This window comes from Ursus americanus, chromosome 26, assembly GCF_024610735.1.
Source record: "Ursus americanus isolate L20-20 chromosome 26, mUrsAme1.1.p, whole genome shotgun sequence".
NCBI lineage: Eukaryota > Metazoa > Chordata > Mammalia > Carnivora > Ursidae > Ursus > Ursus americanus.
Genome location: NC_142152.1, coordinates 1,338,832 through 1,356,844, shown reverse-complemented (window position 1 = coordinate 1,356,844; position 18,013 = coordinate 1,338,832). Strand labels below are relative to the sequence as shown.

The following is an 18,013-nucleotide window of genomic DNA, read 5'->3' as shown; positions in this document are numbered from 1 at the left end:
TGGGAAGAGAGAACAAATGCTACCACTTTTGTGAAAACTAATGCCTTCACCCAGGAAGAGATGGAAAGGTAACTCTAATGAAAACAGCAGTGACCAGAAGTCAGCCTGGGCTCAGGTCACTTCACTCCTCTGGTTTTCCAGAGTGAGGGAACTGCCTTAGATAAGGTCTGAGATCCTTTCCCACCCTGACATTTTATAGTACTTTATCAGAGATGGTTCCCACCTTTCCCAACACTCGAAGCTGGGAATCTGGGATCAGGCGGCTAGTGTGTGTGTGTGTGTGTGTGTGTGTGCCCTTTCTCCCCCAGCCTCTTCTTGACAAGATGGCATAACCTCACTGTGGTAGGTGGCCTCTGTGATGGCCCCTGGTGGTCCTCGCCTTTGCATAGTCCCTCCAACCCTCGCAATGAGAGCCGGCAAGACTTATTGATTATTATTAATTTTAGAGTAATTTCTTAGGCATCATTAACTAATATGGTCATCAAAGGCTTCACCTTCAACCTGACAAACTTCTCTCATTACCATTACTGATATTTCATTCTCCATCTTCAAACTGAATTTATTAGAAGGCTGGGGACAGTATTAGATGGGAAAAGTCCTCCTTTCTTTGCCCTAAATGTTTGATGATTAATAATAATAGCTTACTTTATTGAGCACTTTCTACCTGCTTAGAATTATGTGCTTATTGATTATTTTGCTTTCAGTGTCACATTGAAAAAAATCATTTCCAAGACCACTGTCAAGGAGCTTAACCCCTATGGTTTCTTCTAGGAGTTTTATAGTTTCAGGTTTTACATTCACGTATTTTAATCCACTTCGAGTTGACTTTTGTGTATGGTGTAAGATGGGCCAGAGAAAGACAAATCCTGCATAGTATTATATATACTAAATCTTAAAAAAAAAAAAAGTCAAACTCATAGAAACAGAGAAAAGTGGTTTCCAGGTGTAGGGTGGGGAGGATTAAGGAGAGGCTGGTAAAAGGATACAAATTTTCAGTTATAAGGTGAGTAAGGCCTGAGGATCTGATGTATAACGTGACTATAGCTGATAACACTGTCTTATATCATTGAAATGTGCTATGGGAGTAGAAATTAAATGTTCTCACCCCCCCAAAAGGTAAATAGGTGCAATGATGGATGTGTTAATTACTCAAAAAAGAATTTTTATAGATCCACATGGGATGGGATGGCCATAAGGGTATGATTTAGCTTAAAAGAAAAATCCAGGAGGAATATGACATACCGCAGTGTAAGAGAGATTTGACTTGCGTGGGCTCTAAGTAACAGTTTGCATCATTGGGCGGAACTTCCAAAAACGCAAATGTCAGCTCGTTACAGGGAAGAACTTTATAACAATCATAAGGGTTTGGAACAGATGGGTTACTTGAAACAGTTAAAACATATTTCCCCTTGGGGTGCTCAGGCGAAGGCCTGGTGGTGTTCACTCCTCTGGGATGGGTTAGAAGAGATTTGGGCATTGGGCAGGACTGGAATGAAAGTTCTATGAGGAACTTTCCAACTGAGATTTCATGATTCTGGACATCGATCTGGATTATGATGAAAAGCCCAGACCTCTTGGCCATTATCCAAGTGAATTATTTTTGCTTCTTCATCGTTGCATGCTTCTAGCCACAACTCTTCCTGAAGCAGCTAAACGAAATACCTATCTAAGACAGAAGTTTGTCCGTGTTCTTGGGCTGGTTCACAGTCCCCTGGTTCTAGTACAAAACCAAGTGTGTGTCTGCGAAGAAATCCAGGACACCTCTTCGCTCCATGTCAGCCTGGGGCCTCTCCTCAGTCATGTATTTTAGGAAAAACAGAATATTCATAAGACTATTGACTACTTTTATTTTTTTTTAAGCCAGTGTCCTTAATCTCTCTCTCACCCTGCCAGTGATACTGGGTCTTGACCACACAATGAAAGATGGAATTCTAAGTACTAAAAAAATATCAGTAAGTCCTTGTTTAATAAATGAATAAATCTTTATCTTGGCAGGACTGAGATTCCTTCTTCCTTCCTCCCACTGAGTTCCTCTTGTGAGCTATTGCTGGGCAAGCATAGAGACCAGGACAGGGTCTCTGTTTTCAAAAGCTCCCAAATGCTTTTGTATACTAACTAGTTCCATAAAGTTTTGATTATTTATAACAGATACTAGAAATGATATGACTACTTAACAAAATAAATAGACGATTGAATTTTGGTGTCATGTGATATAACTTATAATTACCACATGAGTGGTCATTTTTATGGTTCAGGACAAGACTTCATTTCTGAGCCCCCAGTGCAGAGGACCAGACCCCAAACAGTGGTGACTTCTACGTAGATGCCATCTAGGAAGTTTTCTGATGGCTAGCTAACTATCCCGGCCCTGAAGACTACTCTATCTCGGAGAGCATCTTTTAATTATTGATCAGAATACGTTATTACCTACAGGTCAAATCTGTCCTGATCTTGCAATTTATATCAGAAACCGTTTACATTAATAGATTTCTCATTTTCACTTGGATTACTTGTTATTTACTAATGTCATAAGATCGGACGATTCTACTTGCCTGTTACAGAATACGATTTAGCTTCTTTTCTGCCAGTTGATTACAATATCCGGAAGTCAGAGTGTACCCTTCCAAAATAATTTTCCACCGTAACCTGCATCAGTGTCTTCCGGCTGTCTAGAATTGAGTCAAAGCAGTTTCCATCACTTCTAGGTCAAAAAGCTTCTATTAGATGATGTTTCTTAATAGTTTCAACCATTCATACTTCCAGTTCTTCACAAAGCTTTCCAGTTAGTCGTAATTCCGAACTACTCTCTTCTACTCTGTTTCTTCCCTGTCTGCCCAGTACTGACAGTTGGAAGTTGCATGACATAAAAACTCAGTATATTTTGTCTTGACTGACAGAATCTGACCAAATAACTGCTTCTTTCCAAGGCTGTTACCCCCTCAATTTCCCTCACTGTTCCCTCTTATTCTCTAAGCAAGTCATTCTTAAACTTTTAGAGAATTTGTGCCCAGTAGAAATATTATGTGAACCCCAAATACAAGCTTCATATATATTTTTTAATATCTGGTAGCTATATTAAAAAAGTAAGGAACGGGTGAAATAAATTTTACAATATATCTTATTTAACCCAACATATCCAAAATAGTCTCATTTCAATATGTAACGAGTATAAAAGCTATTAATGAAATAGCCTACATTCTTCCTTTCGTATGAAGTGTTCAAAATCCAGTGCATTTGAAGCAACAGCAGATCTTAATCTGGACCAGCCGTATGTCAACAGCCACACGTGGCTAGTGGCTGCCATACTGAAGAGGGGTTTTAGAACCTCTGGATTCTCTGAATTTATTCCTCCGGAATAAAGCAACTAAGTTCACGCTATTTTGAAAACTCTGTCAGGGGTTTTTGAAATCACCCCTGAAGTCCATCCCTGGATGGGGTTTCTTTCTTTTTTTCTTTTTTTTTTTTTTAAGATTTTATTTATTTATTTGACAGAGAGAGAGACAGCCAGCGAGAGAGGGAACACAAGCAGGGGGAGTGGGAGAGGAAGAAGCAGGCTCCCATCGGAGGAGCCTGATGTGGGGCTCGATCCCAGAACGCCAGGATCACGCCCTGAGCAGAAGGCAGACGCTTAACCACTGCGCCCCCCAGGCGCCCCTGGATGGGGTTTCTAATTGCAGATTAAAATTCTTGCTCTTAAGATTCCTCAAGCTCCCTAAGGATCTGGTGTTCGGGTCTCCAGCAAATAGTGACAAAGCAAGCTTCGCTCTTGTGGCATACATGGGTGAGGGAGCGATGGGCACACTGGCCAATCAGAACTTTAAAATAGTGGGCCTTACCTCCTTTCTGCCCCTGGGTTTTTGGCACTAGCACCCCAATTCCATCGCATCCTGTACTCTTCTGTTCTTACTTCAGTCTCAGTTGCTACAGGTGTGTGGGGGGGGAGACAAAGAAAAAGAATTACAAGCAATCGAGACTTCTTGTTCTAGCCTGCCAGATAAACCAGCATCCCCTGTAGTAGGTGTTCTTTGTGCTCTGACAGGGGCTTGTGGATAAGTAAGAAAGAGGATTTGTACTTAAATATCAAGAACATTCCGAAGCTTAGCCAGTTATACTGTTCACTCTTTCATCGCTTGCATTGTCCTCCAAATTATTCGTCCTCTGGTGGATCTTGACAAAGCGCCTGCATGAAACTAACAAGCATGCAAAACCTGGATGAGCCAAATTGATTTGCCTATAATTTGTTTGTGAAGCGATCGGGACGTGGTTGAAGTGATTTTAATTTCAGAGCCCAAGTCACCAGTCTGTCTTTTTGTCAGGCAATTAGTTCTGCTAGCTGGGCAAGAATGCTGTGATACAAGGGGCCGAGGGGAACCGGGAAGGGGAAGCATATAGCCTTTCTTCTTGCTTCCTCTGTGTATTCCTCATGCCAGGCTTCTTTTGTCTCTCCGGTTTATTTGAGGTAAAATCCCCTGCTGAGCACCAGGCTCTGTGACTTTGCTGTGGACGGTGCTCTGGATAAGGACCCAGAAGGAGGGCAACAGAGGAAACCCTAGCAGAGGTCACTGCTTCTGGACCGTCTGGCGGTGTGTTAGGCTCTTCAACACGTGGTTTCATTTCATGCACTCGACAGCCTCAAAATGACAGGTATTAATACCGTCATTGTACTGATGATGAAATCAAGGCGAGAGGGAGGTTGGTAATTAACCAAAGTGCAGAGCCGTGGCTGCAACCTGGGTCCTTTTTATCCCTGGACTGCGCTGCCCAGTCGGCCATCCACAGAAGCCATTGCCTTTTGGACCTCGGGGAGGAACCGTGTTTGGATAAAGAGGCAAGCTAACAGTAACCTCAACAAGGCACTTCCACCTGCGAGGGCAGGGACTCTGGAAGTATCCTCCAAGCCCGACTGAACCTGCTTCGTCCTCGGCACGCAGGAGGCACACCCATATTTGTTCAGTGACTAAGATACATTATCCCATCTGATCGTCACAAGGACAGGTATTTTATTATCTTTATTTATGATGACTTTCCCTGAATCTAAAGGAACATCTCGTCTTCCCAAAGCGATTCCGATAAACTTCTGAGTCATTTTCATTGTCACATTGACAGCTTGACCTAGGAAGGTTCAAAGGTCCCGGAAGCAGGGACCACACAGCTTGACCTAGGAAGGTTCGAAGGTCCCGGGAGCAGGGCCCACACAGCTTGACCTAGGAAGCTTCGAAGGTCCCGGGAGCAGGGACCACCTCCTGTGCTTCTCGTACCCCTTTCCCCCACAGTGCAGAGCACATTGCTATGGTCACAGAAAGTTCTGTCGCACAGTGCTGCTCTAGAGGCAAGCAGAGGCTCGTTGGTGATGACCTAACATAACACCCTACTTCAGAGCCAGAGGGAGACCTTAATAATTTTTGAATGAATAAATGAATGAATACCATAATGGAACTGTTTTCTTAATATAGACGGAGCTAATTACGGTGATCAGTCATAGGTTGAATTAGAGCCCTCCAGAGTAGCTGACTTCATTTTTCAAAATGAATCATCAAAAAGAGCAAAACAATTCATTTCTTAAAGATGTCCAAAGGCAATTTTAAATGTCATGCTAAGTAATGGCAAGATGCTGGAGTGGGCTAGTCAGTGATTACTGCTATTTAACAGTAATTTAAAAATAAGGCAAGAGTGATGTTTGTACCAATATGGCATTGAAATAGTCAAAACCAACTCTCGTTAGATAATGAATTCATTCATATTTATTAATAATGTTTTTCATTTATTTTGTACCATTTTTCATGAAGTTTAAAATGAGTCATGGTTATTATTTTAGCTAATATGATGTCATCTATCCGCGCCAGAAGACTGGCATTGGCTTTTCAAAAAATGACCGAGAAATGAAAAAAAAAAATAAGGGTGGTGCCCTTGGGCGTGATATCCTGAGTCCCCTTTTCTTGCCCTGTGATAGTCTCACCTATATTTCTGGGGACACTTGAATAAAAAAAGAAGAGTAAAACAGACGCCAGAAAGGCTTGGTTTATTGCACTAAACTCCCCAGAAAGTGCAGATTCTCTTAAATTGTTCTGGGCCTTAACCAGCCTCTTGGGGGGGGGGAGGGGGAAGTGCCTTTTAGTAATTCAGCCAATTGGTATTTTGTGTAAACACAAAGGCTGTGGCCCATTTAACCCTTTATGTCCCTTACTTTAACCAGTCTCAGCTGTACCAAAGCCTGTCCTTAACTAAGACTGATCTAATACAGTTTGAGGGAGGGGCCTAGCTCCAGGGTAAAGCAACCCGTTTAATTCTCGAATGTCTGCAAGTGCCAGACATGTGCTAGGAACATGGTGATGAATGGCACACACTTCCTGCTCTCGAGGAGCTCCTGGTCTCCTGGGACCTCAGGCAAGTAGACTGGTAATGACCACAGAAGGTGACCAGCGCTATCATGGGGGTAAGCAGAGGCTTCTTGGGAAGCCACATGGCTCAGCTTGCGGGATAAGAAAAGGCTTTCTGGGAAAATAGGAACAAATCATGTCCTGAAGCCGAGGTAATGGTTAGGCAGGTGATGAGAGAGGCGAAGAGAGTAGAAAAAGAGAGCAGGTCTTCACTGAAGAATTACAGGAAATCACAGTGTCACGAAAGCCCAGATTCCAGGGGCCACAGTGGGTGGAATGGTGGAATGAGGCTCTGGAGCTGTGCTGTCCGATATGGTAGGCAGTAGTCACCTGTGGCTATTAAAATTGAATTTCATATTAATTAAAAGTAAATAAAATTAGAACTGCAGCCCCTGCACTAGCCACACTTACAGAGCCCAGGAGGCACGTGGGGCTAGTGAGGAGCACCATGCGGATACGTCATGCTTCCCTCACCACGGCAGCTCCTGTGGACGGTGCTTCTCTGGAGGCAGGCAGGGGCCAGCCAGCGGTGAACTTTGAATGACATGCAAAGGTACTTGGACCTTATTCTGAGGACAACACGATGCCACTGAAGTGTTTTTCACAGGAGAGGGGAATGATCACATGTATATATTAGAAAAGCCACTCTGCAGGGCGTGGGAGGACTCAGAGAGAGGCAAGACTGAGAGTTAGAGAGACCAGCGCAGACAGCCGTTCATTCATTAGAGAAAGAGAGGATTAGGGCCTGGAACAGGTAGCATGGTAGAGAAGGGCGTGGATTCAAGAAATATGGAGAGATAATCAGCATGACTTATAGTTTAGACGTGGGGGGCGAAGAAAGCAGAAGTTAAGGTCTATTCCTGCTTGGGCAGCTAGGGAATGATGGCACCCTTAGCCTAGACAGGGACCAAGGGAGAGGAAGGAATAGACCTGGAGAAGAGAGGTGACGAATTCAAGTTTGTTCTTGAATTTGAAGTCAACAATGAGGCATCCAGGCGAGCTTGCAGAAGGCATTTGCATAGTCAGACCTGAAGCTCAGGGGACAAATCTGGGCTAGAGATAAAGATTTTTAAGCCATCACCACATGGATGACAGTTGAAGTTCCGGAAGTAGAAGGAATCCCTGAGGGAGAGAGTGTGGAATGAGACGCTAAGAAGGCCAAGGACTGAAGGCCGACAGTGATGAGACCAGTCTTGGAAGAGGAGCCCAGAGAGGTCCTCTCTGTAACCCCTGTGCCATTTTTAAATGTCTACCTCCTATTAGAGATATTTGTAACCGCTCTTAGGCTCTGTACTACTGTAAGCACGCTGGAAGTATAGACGGGGTCTTCTGTACCTTCACACCTTCATTTTTCCTAGTGTAAGTCTTGCAGATAGAAGATGCTCTTTTGATAGTTATTTAATTACTTTCCAGCCTTCAAACTTAAGGCTCTTATTGGACTTAGATATAAATAAAGTGTGTATCCTTTACACGTGTTTTCCTCTTAACACAATTTTCTCTGATGGAATGAAAACATCTCAGTTCCTGGTGAAGGTAAGGTCGTGATCAACCCATAACTTAGAATCTCATGTTTTCAGGAAATTTTGCAAATGGAGGGGAGGGGCAATTCCCTCCAAAACAGAAGAAACAGAACAAAGATGACTATGTTTTCATAAAAAAATTTTATTATGATTATTTACACTAGTTCCTTGGTAAGCATATAAATGTAAACTTTTATCGTTGGCATTATTTCACATATGACTTATCCAAATTCAGAGTTAATACTGTCATTTGAGTGTACAGGTAGTGAGAAAATTTTATTATATTCACAGAATATACATACACGTGCATCCAAAAGGCGTCCCTCGTTAAGCCAGCGGTATAGACACTGTCCCATTGGCCCTGCTTCTGCTCCGCAGGTGCACGCTGGAGTCAGTGAGGTCCTCCACATGCTCCTCGCTCTTCTTCTCCTTCAGGCTGTTGATGAATCTCAGGGTAATTTCGTCCCACTCCTCCGGCAACAGCATCAGCAGAAACCCAATGCAGATGATGATGGTAGCGGCCAGACGGACGACATTGAAGATCACCTCCTGCTTCAGGAGATCCACAGCTGGGGAAGAAAAATCAGGTCTGTCACAGGCTGTGACTGTTTCTAAGCTCCTCTGAGAACAAATGACCGAAGTCGGTGCTACTTCTAGAGGTTTCTAACGTCTCCCTTGTTCTTTCAAGGTCATCTTTCCCTTCTCCATATCGTTCTATCGTTCCCTTTGTTTGCTTTCTACGCCTTCTCTCTAAGTCAGACTTATCCTTCAAGGCTCGTGTCATCTCGTTTAATTGCCTCTACAGTTTTAGTTCTTGAAACTTCTCCTCTGCGTCCCTTCACACGTCTCCAGTTTCATTGGGCCGCTGCTGATTTTTCAAATGAGCCAAGCTTGTTAATGCCACATCTTGGCACAGGCTGTTTCTTTTTAAAAACTTTTAATTGAGGTGAAAGTCCAATCAATTAAAATGAACTCTGTTCAAGTGAATTTAGTGGCGTTTTGTACGTTCACCACATTGTACAACCAGCACCTCCGTGTGGCTCTAAAACACCTCCATCGCTTCAAGTTCAAACTCCTTACCCAGAAGCAGTTACTCCCCAGACCCTCCCCAACCTCCCAACGCCTGCGTGGGAATCTGCTGTTTGTCCCCACGGATTAACCTGTTCTGGAGATGGCACGTGAAGGGAATCATACCACATGCGACTTTTCTGTGTGTGGCTTCTCTCACGTAGCATGGCGTTTCGAGGTTCAGCCATGCGGTAGCTTGTGTCCGTCCTCCCTGCCTCTTTATGGCTGAATGATACCCCACTGTATCACAACTTAGTTACCAGTTCATCTGCTGATGGACATTTGGGTGTTGCCACCTTTTGGCCACTGTGGACAGTGCTGCAATGAATATTCACGTAAAGTATATTTTCGAGTCCCTGTTTTCCGTTTTTCGGCATATGTACCTACTGGTGGAATTGTTGGTCATGCGTAGGTTGTGCTTTTTACAGGGAATGCCCGTTCCTTCTCATGTCCACCATCCAGCTAATCCCTTCGTTAGTTCTCTCTTTTGGCTTCTTACAGGAAGCCTCCCTGGATGCCCCTCCTGTGTTCTCTCAGAGCCTTCATTCCACACCTCTATCAAAACAATTCCGTCTCTACATGGTAACCACTCAATTCCTTTTGTCTCCCTCTGTATGCTGCATGGTCCAGAGAGCAGGAACTGTGTCTTATTCAGGACCTCTCACCAGCATTAGCACGTTCCTGGCACATCCTAAGTGCTCAGAAATGACATGTTGAATGACGGGATCCCTGGGTGAATGAATGAACTTCATTGACAGCTTCACTCCTCGCTCATATTTCTTTCCTCCAGATATCTTATAGTCCTAGGAGTCTGTCTCACGCCATTTGGCATTTGCTTATAAATCACACTGTGGGGTTGTAAATTATTTCATATATGTTGGTCTTGTTTTCCAAATTCGGTGAAAGTTTCTTATGGAAATATAATATCCCCCCCCCCCCCCCCCGTTTCTTCTACAGTTCTGCACACGGTAAGTGCTCAATGAACGCTTGCTGATTGTCCTGGGGCAAAGAAAAGTACATACTTGAGACTTAGAAAAAATAAGAATTTTTCCAAAGGACTGTACGGTCTTTCAAATCACTCACTTTCTTTACTTGTTCCATTGACAGGTTTTGCTAGAAAGATTATCCTGGAAAAATAGCTTCTCTTCCTGTCCCTGAAGTGAGTCCAATTGCTTTTCCCTGTATCTCTTCCAGAGGGCCATCTGCTCTGCCCCCAGGAGAAGCTTCTGCTGCTCCCCACGGATAGTCTGATGGGGAGCCAACACCCTGATCGTTCCCTACACTTTCATTAGTGACGTTTACTTGAGAGTCCTAGGCTGGGACGCCTTTTGTTTCCACAGGACTTCCTCTAAAAATACCACAAAATTAGGTTGTCAGGGAGATTACATGAAACCCAAATGATACATTTGGTATTTAATTTTAAAAGCACGACTGAGTAAAAACAGTGTTTATAGCTGCGCATTTTAAGTCTGCTGCATGGTTATTCTGTTGTCTGCCACCTTCACGATATTTAAAAACATCTTCCCAGGCAAGGGACATCATTCACAATTGTTCGAAGAAACAGCTCACGGTGTAAAAGGAACACAAGCAGGAGACCGTGCACACGTCAAATCTGACCCGTACCTGCATTTCCAGGAACGCTGAGCACTGTCCCGATGGAGATCAGGATCGGGTATGTCAGCACCACACCGACATTCACCAGGATGTTGAAGGCTGCAAAATCAAGGAGGAGGGAGAGGATGAAGGGAAACTGATCTGCGGGGCTCTTCCCTTCTTAACGTACTAGAACCAGGGTTTTTGTTAAACTCTGCCTTCTACACTGCCTGCACCTTTGGTCAATTAACTCTCTAATTTGGGAGCCAGAGGCACGTTTCTCGATGGAAGTGGTCTGTTCTTTTCTCTCCTCTGCCACCTTGGGTGCCTGATCTCTTGCCAGTTGGCTGTCAAGGGGCCTACAGAGCAAATGCAAAGTGGTGAAATGATCAATTCCATTCCGGACACTGCTTATTAGCACTACAAAGGTGGGCTGGGGCCAGCCAGAGCTTGAAAGCAGAAGACTGATTGAAGTTTGGGCTTTTTCCCTCTGTTACTTTGCTTTATCATGCCCTATTCCTGGATAATTAAAAGGCTCTGTGTTCCTGCCTAAACAGAGCTCTACCCAGGACGGCCTATGCTGTTTTATTTCCTTTCTCTAGTGGTGAGCATCACACAGGTAAACAGAAGTGGGCTCAATGTAGTGCACTGAACCCGAGGGACGTTTTCCACATCCTGATTTATGCACAGATCACCCAAGTACAGGTCCAGAACTGAAGGAAGGGGTAACTAGATAACCTTTAATTAATATCTTTAGATCTTTTTAGTAAAATATAAAACAATCATCTACCCCTTACAAAAATGTTTAAAAATACATGTTTTCAAAAGAAAAACAATTATAATGAAAGAGAAACAATGATAAACTACATAACATTATTTTATTTTATTATTTTTTAATTAATTTATTTTTAGGTAGGCTCTATGCTGGGAATTTGGGTTATGACTGTTCCCAGCTAGGTTGTTTTTGGCCAGGAAATTATCTAGGCATTTTTAATTAGGATGTTTGGGTCTTAGGAGATCAAGACCTGAGCCAAGATCAAGAGTCTGACGCTTAACCCACTGAGCCACCCAGGTGCCCCTACATAGCATTATTTTAATGGTTTCAATCCAGTGTTTGTTTTAGGGGTTGGACAGATGAGTACTAACAACTATGAATGGTCCTCCATTCAGAGAGATCTCTATGTAAATGATTCAACCATGCTGCCTATATCTCTATAGCACCAAAGATGGTTCTAGAATATTCCATTCAGAACAGTGTTTATTCTTCTATTGCTATCTACAATTCTTGCTTTAGTTAAGCCCACTCACTGGGTTATCTGGAGTCACTTGTACTTGGTAGTTAGAGATAGTGTGTTTGACTTTCATAAAACTTGGGCTCCCTCAACTCTCTCCCCAGACTCAGGGAGTCAACTATGGCACACTCTAACAAGTCAGGACTTTATTCAATCCCAGACGGACTCTGCTAAACTCCTGAACTGTTCTTTTATTGGCTGAACTGGATATTTCAGCAGATTGAAAGTATTGGTATTTGGGTGAGAAATGAGCTCTTCCCACTCAGCAAGAAACAGGTGGCTTCACCGAAATGTGTTGTCTGTTTTTCATTAGTTCTTTAGAATACTCACTCACTTTTCTGACACCCTAAGGACAAGAATATATAATTCAGTATGTTCTCTGCAGCACGGGACCTGGCCCAAGTTTCAGTGGGACTCGGACATGTCAGGTGAACGGACCAGGCCAGCCTGCATTTGGGCGAAGGCTCTCCCTGGCAGACGGGCCGACCTGTGAGAAGGAATGAGGCAAGGGGAGCCTACACAGACAAAAGCTGTAGTTACAGACGATGTGGGCGGGGCCAGAGGACCACCTGCTGTTTGTCCAGCCAAGCTCCTGCCAGATCATAACTGGTGACTATGGAGAAGAGAGGGATGGAAAGAAGAACTCAAGAACAGGAGCAGTGAAGACCGTATAAACCCTGGGATGTGCGACATAGTCGCTCATTTTGTCACAGAGAAGCTTGGGCACCGTGAGGACTGCAGTGGGCTGGGGACGGGCTGGGTGGAGCAGCTCTAGCACCGGTGGTGCTATGCCTAGTGGAGTCTGGGGACCATGCTGCGTGAAGGAGAACTAGTATCCCGCTAGCCTGGGTGACACCCAGCCTGAGTGGGGCTGGTGTATGAGAATATATTAGACCTGCCAAGGGATCTCTGTTGGTGAAGGGCTACTTTGCAGCAAGCTGGAGATCATGTGTACATAGCTGGGGCCAAGAGTCAGTGAAATTTGGGTTATGACTGCTCCCAGCTAGATTGGTTTTGGCCAGGATATTATCTAGGCACTTTCAATTAGGATGTTTGGATCTTATGGAAACACTGCTATTGGTTTCCACTCACTTTAGCAGAGGTTATGAAAGGTCATAACTACATGTTTTTGGACTTCACAAGTAGAATTCAAAGGACTAACAACATTTGATCCTTCTCTTGTCTAAGACCTCACCTTAGGGTCCTGGACCACAGAAGAGAAAAGATGACCCCAGTGCTTATGTGGGAATGAAAACCAGGGCAGTGTTTTTCTCCCAGGAATTGCAAAACTGCTTCAGATCATGTCACCTTGATAAAGAAGATCCACTGAGGGTTTAGCAGATGTCCTGCATGTCAGGTGTGGTGGGCAAATGGGGACCAGGCAGAGGGGGCTGTCCTTAGGAAGGATGAGGACAGAGGAGCAGAATGAAAGTGATCTGGTTCTTAGTGAAGGGGCACCGAATCATGTAGTGGTTACTGTTGTTCACCTGCTTGGGGAGAGAACAGCAGCCTTGTTATTTTTCAGGTTCCTTTTACAGCGAGGGACAGAAGGGCACAGCTGGAAAGTGGGAGCCCCCTGGTTGCTCAGGTGAAGCAGACCACCTTGAGTTTGGGCAGTTTGGAGAGAAAACATTAGAAAGACTCCAGGTGACTTTCTCTTGGTCATCAACTAGGCACAGCCTTACTTAGCAGGGCGACCAAGTCCAGTTCTGCCTTCTTCTCTTGCTTGCTGAGGGCTTCCTATCTCAAATTCATTCTCCATACACAGCCAGAGCGGGCTGACTAAAATGCAGATGTGAGCCTGTCATCTCTGCTTCAGGATTTTTAAGTGGACTTTAAATCCACTCCCCTGAACGGGGTTCCAGACCCTTCATGACCTGTTTCTTTCCAGAACGTCATCTCCTTCCCTCATCCCTATTCCTCCTGCACTTGGTGCTCCAGCCATTTTGATCCACTTTGAGCTCTTTGAATGCACCATCTCCTCTCTCCCTCTGCCTGATGCACCGTGCTACACCTGGAGCACAGTGACATCGTACAGTACATCACGAAGAATGGACAAGGCTGCTTGAAGAACAGTGGTGATCAGAGTGGCCTGGGCCTCCAGCTCACACCTTGACCCATGGGAGGTATACCAGTTGAACATCTCTGATCTAATCAGGCAATTGCCTGCAAAGAACCTTGTAACCATTAACCAACTAGTTTGGGAAATAGAGGATAAAGGTTCCCAAGGGAATAACCCTACTATGATCATCTATCTGTCCAAGGAAAGGTCAAGTGACATAGGGAATGGAAGGTGAAACCCAGGGCCACTTACCCAGCCACAGCCCGGCCATCCCACAGAGATAGCCCCATGGCAGAGCTGCAAACGAGGACCAGTGCTCCACCTTGGTGAAATACAGGATGACCGGGGTGAAAGAGATGAAGATCAGATTGAAGAAACCCAACGTGGAGACAAAGTGTGCCGCTTCGCCAAAGTTAGCACTTCCAAGGAACATCTTGAACAAAACCTGGGTCGGGAGAGAAACTCCTTAGCCACACCGTTAGAGACTTTGTTAGAGCAGAAAGGCAAGTTCTACACAGTGAACTGACCAGCCCAGGGCTTATTCCCTATTTCTTCTTACCCCACCATCTCTGTGGCATTAAATAGGCCATTGACATAAGGAATTAAAATGCCCTGTAGTCTTCATCTGAAACAGCAAATGCCGTAAAATGAATTTCTTATGGTGTTGGAAGCTGCTGAAGGCATTGTGTTGAACGCTACCATCGGGGATGGGTACAGGGTGAATGATAACTAAGAGTGCAGACAAACTCAGGACGATCTAGGGTTGAGATGCCATCAATTCTTCCCCTCAAGCGTGGGATTCATTTTACCCGTATTCTGACAGATACCAAAAACTAAATTAGACGATCATTATGTTGTTGGGAGAAGTAATAATAACACCTTGGATTTATAAGCACTTTTCTCTCTGAGCTTGACATAGTTTCACAAATATTGTGTTTATTCTCCAGATTTAAAAAAATGTTTTTCTGGATATAAATCCTTGTACTGAGGAAAATAGCAAGGAGGTGTGAATGGCCAACATAAGCCACGTTGGGCTGAGGAGGAGCCAGGTGTCTAGTCGATGCTTCTTGGCTTTACAGCCCTTCTGCTTCCTATGTTAATCCATGACCAACGTAGAATGGATCAGATCTTTCCGACGGTGCACATTTGATTTCAGGCATGTCTGCAAATGTTATTGCTCCCAGAATGAACACATCTATAACCCGGTCAGGAGAATTCTCTCAGTAAGACAGCCATCCCCGTTACATAGCAATGCCAGCTGTTGCTTTAAATTTCAACTGAACTTACTATTTTTTTTCTCTTGAGAGACTTAAACAAGAGAACTTGACCCTGTGCTGTTCTTTGGTCCCATCAGACACCTCAGTGGAGTCTCAGTTGGGGGCCAGTTAGACACTAATGGCAATTGAGTGAAAACTTGTCAAGCTTGTCACAGAATCAGTGGGCCAGGAAATGTCAATATGGAAATAGACTCAGTGTCCTCGGAGCACAGTGTTGGTGAATAATCAGAACAGGCATTCAGGAGGGATGCGAAGGGCAGTTTCCTGCTTTTCACAGAGAATTTTCTCATTGAAACACCAAGAGAGGTGAAAGTGGAACGGTGCCTTAGCTGCACCCCGAAAGCCGGCTCTGAAAAGTGGAGCTTTGGGGATAACCTTTTAGATCTCCTCTTTGAGTCCTTGCTTCTGAAGTCAGGGGCAAGGACTGAATAGATTTTCCACTGATGACGGGCAGCTCCGGCGGAGACTGAGTGGCGAGTACTTAGTGCAGGGCCAGAGTGCCCATCCGAGAGGAAAGGAGGCCCTTCGTTCACTAATGACAGGAGTTCCTGTGGCTTGAGGTGAATACGTAACAGTCAACTCGCAAGCGACAGCTTGTTATTTTCTCTCTCACTGGAGAGAAAATCATGACTATAGGTAATTAACGTAAAGAAACTTAAAGAGAGGAGGGGTCTTTCTCGGCCCCTGCTGCAACGGGTTGATGATTGTGGAGGGGCAGAGGCGTGGGGCATGGGCTTTGGAGGTGGCCAGTGGGAACTGAAATCTTTCTATCGCTTCCTGGCTCTCTGCCCTTGTGCAAGTTATGAATCTTTTAAACCTCAGTTTCTTCATCTGGAAAGTGGCGATAAGTGCCTGTGCCTCAGAAAGTTGAGTTAGCATAGGTGAAAATTTCTGGCAAGTGCCCAGCATGTTGCAAGTACCCAGTAAACGGTGCTTAGTCTTATTTGAACCATCTTTTTTGTCCCCCTAGTCAAGAACTTCTTTGTCCTGCCTTCCTTTATGACTTGAGTCTAAGCTATGAATGACAGCTGACGACATAAAACAAGGCACAACGTACCTTATATAATGCGGACGTAGAGGCTGAGCCCACCGCAAATGCCACTCCTATGATCGAATCCGTGTGGAAATTATCCGCATATGCCATCATGACGATGCCGGTAATGGCCATGATTGCGGCAACTATCTGTCGAATAGAACACAAAGAAATTGAAAAAAATTGATGCTTTCCTATGTCAGGGCAAGCAATTGAAGACTTCCTGAGAGTTGCTAAATGCTTCCTCAAACCCAATTACCTCTTGTACATCGCCGTTTCAATGTAGGAAGGGTCAGTATTAACAAGAAATCAGTGTGCTTGTGAGACATTCAGAGAGAATATAAAAGCTGCTCACGTTCTAATTAAGGGCTAGTAATTGCGGTTTAATTTTTTAGCTCAACTTCTTAGAGATTAATATCCATGTTGGTGAAATGCATTTAATAGGAAATCACTCCAGAGCATTTTCATCTATACTGTATTCTCTTTCTTTCTTCAAACAATTCAGCATACATTTTCATCAGCTCCTCGGATCAATGCGTGATTTTGAAGATTGACACATAACCAGGACTTGATTAGGGAGACGTAACATTGGTGCAGCTAAGAGGCAAAATTTAGGCCAAGGGTAAAAAAGGAAAGTGTATCATATCTCCTACTGATTTATAAGGAGGGAGCTGAGTTCGCACTGGCACATGGCTAGTTCCTCCTTTGGTTTATGTGCACATTAACCGCATAAAGATACTTTTACCCCATTATTCTAGAGCATTAACTGCATAAAGTGAAATATTCATAATTTGATTAAAATCATAATGGTTTACTATAAATTGATATGATCCTGATCTATTCAAAACAGGGCTTCACTCCCTTAGTGAAACGCTGATTTGCATCTGTTTCTGAAATTATCTTGACCCGATTCTACTGGAAAAACATTTCAGAACTATAGTAAACAGCTCAATGACGGCCCTGAAACAGGGAACAATATGTCATTTCCCTGCGAAACAGTCTCGCTGACTTTTAAACCAACATGCAGCTTTGCGGGAAATGTATAGGCACCTGGAGGTTAATTTTGTTAAGGTTCAGTTCTGAGTATTCCCAGGTCAAGCAATTCCTGCGAGATAGCTTTTCCGCGTGTGTGACTTTTTTTGGCCCCTCCGAATGTTATTAGTGAATTATTTATTACAACAAAATGTAGCTCTTCGACATGTGACTGTAGACTCGCTCCAGGCCAGTGCAGAGTCTGAGAGCGATGACACGTGTAATTTAGACGACGCTAAGGCGATTCTTTTGTTAATGACCCCCCCAAAGCACGTGCGCTGTTGGTTTCAGACCTCGCTTCGTGCTAAAGCATCTTTTATGAGAAACAGCAGGAGTCCTTGAGAACAGACGCTGACATGTCAGCAGTGAAAAACCGTCTTCATAAAGCGTTTTTCCAGGAGGCTGCTTGATGGGAGGCGTTTCTCTTGCTGAGTGAATATCATGTTCTCTAAAGCTCCCAGGCATGTGTTCTAGTTAGGCTTTGCCTCTCACTAGAGGGAATAGAATCTAATACACACACCATGAGGTGTCAAGGAAATTTCCCAAACAAGAAGTAATAGACTCATAAATAAACATGGGGAGGGGGTTATCTCGACCTGGAAATTCTGTGAGGGCTATCATTTTCTTTGATTTGGGGATTTACAGTTCAGCCCAGGACTTGCAAGGATCCTTTGGGCAGTCTGATTTCAGAGAAATGAAAAGGCACGTTAGACACTGGCATTTTCTGATTTGTTTTTGTGTTTAAATAATGTTCACGGG

At 44.1% G+C, this 18,013-nt stretch overlaps 1 protein-coding gene across 1 annotated transcript in view; it reads right to left on the bottom strand.

Annotated features, from left to right (window-relative positions):
- Window positions 1-8,061: 8,061 nt before the first annotated feature.
- Window positions 8,062-18,013, bottom strand: part of SLC35F4 (solute carrier family 35 member F4) — a 227,331-nt gene continuing 217,379 nt past the window's right edge. The window contains exons 5-8 of the mRNA XM_087855954.1: window positions 16,247-16,372; window positions 14,165-14,357; window positions 10,589-10,678; window positions 8,062-8,466 (exon numbers count right to left, since the gene is read on the bottom strand). Of these exons, the coding sequence (XP_087712080.1) occupies window positions 8,225-8,466; window positions 10,589-10,678; window positions 14,165-14,357; window positions 16,247-16,372 (651 nt within the window). The 3' untranslated portion in view covers window positions 8,062-8,224. The remainder of the gene's footprint in view (window positions 8,467-10,588; window positions 10,679-14,164; window positions 14,358-16,246; window positions 16,373-18,013) is intronic.